Source organism: Dryas octopetala, chromosome 3, assembly GCF_963921425.1.
Source record: "Dryas octopetala chromosome 3, drDryOcto1.1, whole genome shotgun sequence".
NCBI classification, from domain to species: Eukaryota; Viridiplantae; Streptophyta; class Magnoliopsida; order Rosales; family Rosaceae; genus Dryas; species Dryas octopetala.
The window spans coordinates 17,378,123-17,388,043 of record NC_141368.1 but is presented as its reverse complement, the minus strand read 5'-3'; the positions used below and the strand labels follow the sequence as shown (position 1 = coordinate 17,388,043).

The window sequence follows — 9,921 nt, the reverse complement described above, 5'->3', positions numbered from 1 at the left end:
TCCAAACTCCAAAAGCCCTGCAACCTCTTTTTTTTTTTTTTTTTGGCCAAGGACCTTGCAACTTTAATTAGTTTTGTTTAAAGCTTGTATGACCAAAGGCCTTGCAACTTTAATTATTTATTGTTCAAAATTTATACAAACTGTGATATTATTTCATTTTGTATGAAATTATTATTTTTCAAGAATATGTAAATGAAAAACATCTCTACATAAAATTATAATATTTTTTTTGTAAAACTAAGATTGTGTACAAAAAGGCCCATTTCATATTTTCGTCCCGAGCCTCCAAAAAGTCAGGAACGGCACTGCCCAAGCCAAACCCATAAAGTAACTGACATATTCATGCCAGTTTTGAAATTAATTAATTTCAATTTTAAAATTTGGGATAGAGATTCTTTGAGGCTCGAGAAGGCCAGCACATAGAGATGTAACCCCATTGGTAGCATGTCTGCGGGTGAAGCCAAGTGTAGGGCATTTAATTAACTCTTGGTTAATTAACCCACCTCCATATTCAACCCAAGGTTAAATTTAAACCCCATAAAACCCAAAAAAATAAATTGGTATTTTTAACACTTCCCTTTTCTTCTTCTTTCTTCCCCCACAGTAGTCCCTCCTTTTTTTGGTAAACCACTTTGGGCTACCAGAAAATGCTACTACTATTACTTCTTCTTCTACTACCACTACAAGTCCCTTGATCAATCTAACCATCACATAGAGACCAAGACACATGCATTTATATCCACCATTTTCACTCATTCTCTCATAATTCACTCACCCATTAGACCATAATTTGTTATTCTGGTTCTTGCTCTTCTTCTTGTTCTGTCTCTATCTCTGTAATTGATACTACTCACAATGAAGAGGTCTCCTAGCTATTCTTGCTCTTCATCTTCTTCATCTTCATGTGGTGGGCCTGAAATTCCAGACCAGAATAATCTGCAGCAGTCTGATCAGAAGCCCAAAAGAACAAGAAGAAACCGCAAAATTAACCCAGCAGCAGAGAAATGCCAGAATACCAACAACCCAAACTCATCTGGCCATGGCAGAAGAAGCTCTATTTACAGAGGGGTCACCAGGTAGTACCCACTAATTAATTTTAATTAATTACACTCAAATTAACCTTGATGGGTTTTCATTTGCATGTCTGAAATTTTGCTGTGTTTGTGTAATTGATTTGCTCCATAGGCATAGATGGACTGGGAGGTATGAAGCTCACCTCTGGGATAAGAGTTCATGGAACAACATTCAAAACAAGAAAGGAAGACAAGGTACTTAATTAAATTAAATTAGATGAAGTAAAAATTCTGGTCATATATATTTCATAAATTTAAAGGAGATCTGTAATTTCCATTGTTTAAGATTTAATCTAATCTTCTTCTGGGTTTCTGACTGTGTTTTATTCCTGTAAATCTCTGTCAATGCAACGTTCATATGCACTTTTGCCGCTCTGCTTAATTTAGTTTATTTGGGTAAGTCTCTCTCTCTCTCTCTCTCTCTGTCTCATTTCTGATTCATGATTTCAGTCTAATATTTTACTCATAATTTTTATTAATTATTTTAATTTTTTCCAGTTATGGAAAAAAAGAAAAATGTTTAAGGGAAAATAAATTAAAGATGTTTCTCTTCTCATTATGTGGTCATGGGGGCTGATGGGTTATTATTAAATAAACTGCCTCTGTTTGAGTTGCCGGCCTTTGACGTACCAATCTATTTTTTATTTATTTGTGGCATGGTTAGGGGCCTATGATGATGAGGAGGCTGCTGCTCATACCTATGACCTTGCTGCCCTTAAGTATTGGGGCCCCAATACAATCCTCAATTTCCCGGTACATATATTATAAATCCAACTATATATTCTATTTCTCTTTTTATTTGTATTTTCTAAAAGTCTTGTATACCACACTTCTTTCACAATAATTAAGACCAAAAAACCAGCACACGTGGTGGTAACGGTTAAATGTGAGAGAACCGGATGTTTACAACGGTCGTATATTAGAATATTTCATTTTTCATGTATTTTTGTGACTTGTAAACTTACAAGTAATGGTTGCGTACATTCTGTGTATGATACAGATAGATAAATACACAAAGGAACTTGAGGAAATGCAGAAGGTTTCCAAGGAAGAATACTTGGCATCATTGCGCCGGCAGAGCAGCGGTTTTTCTAGAGGTGTTTCGAAGTATCGCGGGGTGGCTAGGTAATTAAGCTTGTTAATTTGCACTATAATTATTTGGGAAGCAATTAGGCTTGGTTGTTTATTTATAGTTGGTGCAATTTCACAGGCATCACCACAATGGGAGATGGGAAGCTAGAATTGGAAGAGTGTTCGGAAACAAGTACTTGTACCTGGGAACTTATAGTATGTACTTCTTCTCCTTCCAATCTCTTTTATTATATTTTCACAATTTCACTTTCAATTGCCTCACTCAATGCACATTCACTTTGCATGCCTTCACATAATTTTGTCTCATATATAACAAATTTGTAAGGAGTTATCTGCCCATTTATGGCACAATTTTCAGAAAAACAAAAATTTCCCAAATTGCCAGACAATCCAGCTTGAATTTTGTTTGGATTTTTTTGAAGAACTGGATGCTGCCAACTGCTGTACTGAACTAGATGCCAATGTCATAACCTTTGGTGGTCAGTCAATGCAGAGGTGGCTGCTGGTTTTGCATTCCAGTCCAAAACATTATAAATATTCCATGTCAAATTGAATCTTTTTTCTCTATGAAGAAAAATAAATTATCTTCTAAACTTTTTTGGGTATTATACTAATTGTATTTATATCTATTCCATGAAAAAAATTAACCTGTAAATACAGCCTTGAAATGGCAGTTTGGTAATCAATGTTATTAATTAGGAAATATGGATTTAATTAAGAAGGTGCCAAAGATTTAACTGGTAGAGTTATTAGGTTAGACATACACACAAAAAAAACTTCTAGCCCCACAAGTAAATTCCACAGGTGACAGGACCACCAAAATACAAATATTTTCCTAAGAAAACCAATATAATTATTTATTTTGACCTGAAAATTAAAAAGAAATCCATTGAAGGATAACTGTTTGTAACTTTGTACTGATCTTGTTTTTCAATTTGTTTTTTTTTTTTTTTTTTTTTTTTTTAAATTATGGCTGTCATTTTCTGTGGAGAAGATACTGCAAATTACATCTATATCTGCATCTCAATTTTAAAATTAGAAATGGGATAAAACACTTTAAAAAAATTTAACAGCGAAATTGCTATTAGCACTCCATTTTAGTTTCATACACTCGTATATTTTCTAGTGTAAACTGTGTAATAGAGGCTAAATTGGGACTGCTAGTAGCAATAAACAAAAAGTAAACAGTGGGGGTTTGGTTGGGTACATGCGGGAGTAGGAAGAGATACAGAAGCAGCCAACCATTTTGTTGACCGGATCTGGATGGAGTTTAGGCAGCAAATGAGTGTTGCAGTGGGGCACGTGACCCCCTTTAGTGAGAAAGTTGCCTCTGTCATTCCTCTTTTCAAAGACAGGATCAGATTTTTCAGAGTCATTGATAATATTCAACCTTTTTAAAAGCGACAGGCACGGGGGGTCACGTGTCTTATGGCTCTCCTTGTGTGCTTCTCTCTGGCTTTGCCAAGTCATCTAAGTCCTGGGCTTCCTTTTTTGCCAGATCTTTAGTACCCTCCAAATCTTGAGTTTGTTTCTCATTCTAAATTTTTACCCAAAAAAAGGAAAAATCTTATAAAATGCTGGTGTTCATTGTCATGCGCGTGTGGGCGGTTCTCAACCGTTGATGGGTATGTTGTTCGTTACAACCATCGACCGTCAACGGTTGACAGTCGTTCACGCGCGAATGAGTGATTGATGCTAGCATCTCTAATTGATAAATGGATCTACTTTTCACAATGCATTAGAAAATTTAATTATATTATGTGACTTCTAATTAATGTGTACTTTTCATATAAATTATTATGACCGGTTCACATTTTAATGGTCACATAATTTGATTAGCTAATGTATTGAGAAACTATAGTCCATTTAGTCTAATCTCAAGAATATGTAATTAGCTTTTTCTCTTCGTATTTTAAATAAAAATTACACCTAGAAACATTTATATTTAAAGAATGAAAATTAAGCCCAAGATTTTAAAACTAGGAATTTTTCAATTTCAAGTAACAATATTTCTTCTAAAAGAAGCTCTGCGCTCTGTAGTCTATATGACAACAACAGAGACAAAAAGGCATTTGATTTAAAAATTCAAGATAACCAGCTAGAGAAATAAGGGTTTCAAACTCAAGGCATAACATATTTTAAAGCATGAATTCTATACTGTCCGGGAACATAGATCCACTGCTTCAGGTTCTATGTTTTTTTTTTTTTCCCTCTTTTTTCCCTTTTTGTTTTTCAATTTTTTATTTTTATATTTTCTGATATTTGTGGTTACAACTTGAACAACCCCCCCTTCTCTCAAACCACACAAAAAAAAAATTCGAAATAGAAAATCAGCATGTGAAGGTTCCTTGTATGTCCTCACCTAATTCCTACCTTCTATTTTTTCCTTTAAATGCAACAAAAGTTAGGTGTTTGTGGGGGCATTGAAATTTTGTATACATTAAATTACGTGGTACAAAAGGTATAGATTAATGACGATCTTCACTTCTATGATTCCGATTTAGTTAACTACTATCTTGCTCAACAAAAAAAAAAAACTACTATTATGGCACATGAGTTCTTCATATCACATTTAATGTTATTGTCGACCACATCATTAGTAAATGTGAGTCCCGCCTTTATTAGAAATATCGTCTGTAACGTATTTCGCGAATATAGACTAAATAGTTTTACTGTTTAATTCTCTTTCACCGTTTTGCTATTAAAGACACACAAGAAGAGGCCGCAGCAGCATATGACATGGCAGCAATAGAGTACAGAGGAGCAAATGCAGTGACCAATTTTGACATCAACAACTACATTGACACATTCAAGAAGAAAAATCTACCTCTGAATCTTCAACAACAACCACAAGACCCACCTCCCAAATGCTCCATTAATGGACCAGCAGAAGAGGAAGTAGTTGAACACAAAGTACAACAATTTCAACCGCAGCAACTAAAAGAAGAACAAATGGTCATGACCCCCCAACTTCATGAATACGCACATCTTGTGCCTTGCATAGAAAGCACTACAATGGATGTCATGGATTTGGATCACACTGATCACGAGAACCAGTTTAAATGGAACTTTTTGGACACATCAGGGTTCACTACTCAGCTCCCAGTTCCTGATATATCTCTTGACAATAAGCCCTTTGATCAGTTGCCAGACTTGTTTGATGACATGGGGTTTGAAGCAAATTTTGACTTGATATTTGGAGCAGCAGGTGGTGATGCCAATTTGAATGGCTTGCTGGACACTGCAGCAGGTTGTGGAGGAGTTGATGAGGTTGGTGCCCTAAGAAACTTGGAGGATAATGGGTCTTCGTCTTCTTCATCTCCATCTTCAACAACCACTTCAGTTTCTTATAATTATTCTGTCTGAATGTTTTGGTCAATTGGGAGGGTTGGGGATTGTTGGGGTTGGTCTGATGAGTTTGTTGTTGTAATTTGTTGTGGGTTGGGTGGGGTGGGGTGGGGTGGACTGGGAAGGCGAGAAGAAACAAAACTGTTTATGGGGCTTTTTGTATCTTTTGTTTTGGACAAAAAGAAGTAAAAGTAAAAAATTTCTTTGAGGCATCTTTTGTTTTGTTTAATAATATAAATATATCATTAAGAGCAACTCCAATCCTCCCTTAAACCTTTCCCTAAATTTAAATTTGAGGAAAAATGACTCAAAACTCAACTCAATCATTCCCCAAATTTTTCACAAATTTGAGATTTAACTAAAACTTTTCCAAAATCAAGTTGGATGGATGGATCATGGGGCCCCCAAATAAAGTTGGGTGAAGGAAAAAATATGGAGGGAAGTAAGTTTTGAAGAGAATAAATAAATAAATGATTCTTTGGGGATAAGATGGATATTTTAGAAAAGATTTGGGGAAAAATTTAACATTACCATTGGAGTAACTCTTCCCTAAATTTAAATTTTTACTCAAATTTATGAATAAATTTGAGGAATATATAGTGAAAGAGGGATGCTCTAAGAGAACTTCCCATGTCAATATAACAACTCAGCACACCCTTCTTAACTTAAAAATATTAAAACTATATAAGGGTTTTTTTCAATTTTGGTACCTGAATTTTGGGTCTTGTTCTAACTAGGTACCTAAACTATTATTTGTCTTAATTTTATACCTAAACTTTTATTTTGTACCAATTTAGTATATAAGGTGATTTTTTTAAAATAATACATCAAAATTAGGGGCATTTAAGTCAACATAGGATTGTGAATAAGCCAAATTAACCATAGATATAAGACATGTGTAACACACATGACGAAATTTTGTTAGTATTTTTTAACAAAAGTCACATTGTAAACTAATTTGGGACAAAATAAAAGTTTAGATATGAAATTAGAACAAATAATAGTTTAGCTACCTAGTTAGGACAAGACTCAAAGTTCAGGACCAAAATTGAAAAAAACTCTTTTTTTTTTTTTTTTTAAATCCCAAATGAACGGCCTTATGGACAAAACCGGCACACATGAAGATGTCTTATACAAATCGGCCCACTTTTTAACAAGTCTTCAACGTCATTTTTGTTGTTACTAATATATATATATTTTTTTTGTACAACCCAGTGAAACTACTGAAGGATTTCAATCTTAAAATTGTATAATGTAGCAATCCAAATTTTCGGCTTATGATCATTTTGTTACTTAAGCTTTTCAACCTTGTTTTTAAGGTTTATTGAAAGGAATTAAAGATTTGTTTAACTTTATTCTAACTAACCAAGACCTTTGCTTGTAATTCTAGAGTTTAGTTGTGTGGAAGTGAATTTTGGAGAAGGAAATTCAAGAGTTTGGTGATTATTATGTTTATGTTTATTTTTCAGAATTAAACTATGAAATGAGGATTTTTCATAATTTTCCTGGAAGTGATTAGACTATTTCAAGGTCATAGAAAATTAGTACTCAGTGAGACAAGTCTGTGATTTTTCGGAGAATTATTTGGAGTAGTTAATTTTGGTGAATTACCAAAGTTTGTAGAATTCTTAAAAAAAAAAAAAAAGAGAAAAAGAAAAGGAACTACTGACTGGGACTGACAGCACGCAACGTGGCACGTTGCCATTGGCCTATCATAGCTGACGTAGCACCCAGTGGCGCTGATGCAGCAAGTGCACACAAGGAACGGTACACTACACCACACGCGATTAAAACCCATTTTTAATCCTGGCTGTTGGAGATCATTAAAGCTCATTTAATCTCGACCGTTCATCCTTTGGAGCAACCTGGTCACAGGCGGATGGGTATTTTGACCCGCACATCAACCCGCTTTAGCCAACCCATTTAACTAGCCGAACCTATTCGTTTTGTCTCACAAACTACCCATATTTGTGACCCGTTTTCCCCACTTAACTCGGTTCGGTTTTACTCCCTTGTTAGTGCATTTTTAGGTGTTTTTGTCCCACATTGAAAATTTACAACTTCTTCCCAACCTCTTATGCTTATAAATAAAGACCCTTGTACCTCATTTTCACTTGTACCACCAAATAGAGTGTGAGAGTTTCTCACTCTAACTTTGGCTTCTCTTTCTCACTCTAGAAAGATTATTATTAATTATATTTTGGAGTAAGCTCATATTTTTTAGAAGCTTCCTCCTAGTAAAATATTTTGAAGTCTTCTCTAGGAGGAGGAGGCCCAAGTTGGAGTCTACTTAAGGAGGTCTATAACAGAGTAAGTGTTCTAACTTTTCTTATTTATTTTTAGGCTTTTAATTTTAGTCTTGCATGTTTAATTAAGTTAGTTGGATTTATTTATTAATTAAGTATGCTTAGTTGTAGACTTAATTTGGAGATTTAATTAAAGGCTAATGGTATGGTAGGCTTAGCATGTATATCCCTATTGCATGGAAATATTAAGTTGAATTTAAGTTATTATTCAACCTTGATGAATTGGTGACTTATTTTGGAGATTATGTTAATTAATTAAGATACTTGGATAGTACTTAGGTTTGACCTATCCTAAACTAATTTCTAGAGTTTTCTAAAGACATGCGACCTAAAAAGAAGGGTCATGACGAGATCTTGTTGAACTTAACTTTTGACTAAGTTGTCGTTTGTCGGACACTAGGAACACCAGTTATCGAATGATTTCTTTGTGATGTGACAAGAAAGAAGATGGATTCGATACGGATAAGGATGCATAGGCAAGAAGATCATTGGATTCTAAGTATGAAGATTTATCCTACATTACTGACTATGAACTCTTGTGTGTGTGTGTGTGTGTGTGATTTTAAATTATTATAACATGCTATTATTATTATGTTTATTATGATAGATCTGAGAGTAAAGGTTGCATAACTTGTGACCTTGGGTTCAACTCTCTAAATCTTCTAGAAGTGGTGTTATTAAGATTATGAAGGGCTTAGCCAAGTTATTACGTTGCGACGTGTGTTTGAACTAGCAGATGCTCATAACTTATAGGTAGCAGGTGGTATGGTTCAATTGAGAATTCCTACCTCTATTGACCATTGTACTCGATCTCACTATGGTAGTTGTTTTTTTTTTATTATTATAGATGGTCGTAGTTATACCTAACGTGTATCAACCATCAGATATGAATGATTTGTTATGAATTTGCATATTTATAATATTGTTGTACAGCCGAGTCATAAATATTTTGAATAGATTTCAAAGAGAAGGTTTTTGAAGAACTTATTTTGGATGATTTAAGGATCTGACAAAAAATGATTTTCACTGTGTTTTTCACTGGAAAAGGATTTAGAGGTTTTCAAACCTAGCAGGGTCCCCTGATGGGAAGCAATGATCATATGTGATGCTTATCCCCTACATTTGTTTTGTTCCTTGTTTATTAGATGTTTTTATAGGAATGAAGCATAGTAAAGAGACAAACTTGGACGATGGTCGAGTAGAACAGCATCGTGAGACTTGTCAACTACCTAGATTTAATTGGTGATATTTAATCGTTTTCTCGTGTTAAGTATGTTTTAAATAATTTTTCCTTCATTGTTTGGAGATGGTTTTAAGCTATCTATTTTGATTTTATGTGTTGCGTAATTTTGAAACCTTTATTCTTGCTATGTATTTCGAATTATTAAATTTTTAAAGGTTGCAATGAAATACCGTAACCTTGGAGGTTAGTTATAAATAAGTTTTATTTGTTCTTCTCCTGCTTCCGCTATTTATTATTTATCTCTGATCCAATCCGTGCTAAACCAAAAGGCTTAACCCGCCTTGGATATCTTGGGAGATTAGTACTTGATTTAGTGGTATTAATTTCTTGGGGCATTCAAGGTGGGTGTCTTTGTTGCATACCTGGGGTTTGGAGTGCGACATATAAAAATGATATTTATACAAATGTCATTTGTCCTTTTTTTTTTTTGTTACATATACATGTGAACAATAAATAAACTAACACAAAAGTAGAATCATTTGGAATACTTGAATTTTGTTAGTTATTGTTCAATAGTTTCAAGGGTTGAAATAGTTCGACAATTTCAATCGTGCAGTAGGAAAAAAAAAGTGATATGCAGTTATTTTGGAATAGATAAAACCTATTCAAATTTTAAATTTTAAAACAAAGAAAAGGATATAAAAGAATTATAAATGGTTGAGGAGATTCCTCAATATCAACTCATTGCTTTGTGTAATGTTCTTTATAAATTAATTTCAAAAGCAATTACTAATCACTTGAAGAGTATTTTGTCAATAGTGGTTTCTCCCACACAAAGTGCTTTTGTTCCGTATAGGAACATTGTTGATAATGTGATGATTGCTTTCAAAACAGTCCATGCTATGCGAAATAAACGGGT

The 9,921-nt window shown here is 34.0% G+C and overlaps 1 protein-coding gene across 1 annotated transcript; it reads left to right on the top strand.

The window, feature by feature from the left end:
- The first annotated feature begins 603 nt into the window (after positions 1 to 603).
- LOC147291460 (ethylene-responsive transcription factor WRI1-like) lies at positions 604 to 5,557 on the top strand. The gene is made up of 7 exons (XM_086235076.1): positions 604 to 1,076; positions 1,186 to 1,268; positions 1,461 to 1,469; positions 1,738 to 1,826; positions 2,074 to 2,198; positions 2,284 to 2,360; positions 4,873 to 5,557. Exons 1-7 carry the CDS (start codon positions 856 to 858, stop codon positions 5,529 to 5,531), a joined length of 1,263 nt encoding a protein of 420 aa, XP_086091202.1. The 5' UTR covers positions 604 to 855; the 3' UTR covers positions 5,532 to 5,557.
- Positions 5,558 to 9,921: the final 4,364 nt, after the last annotated feature.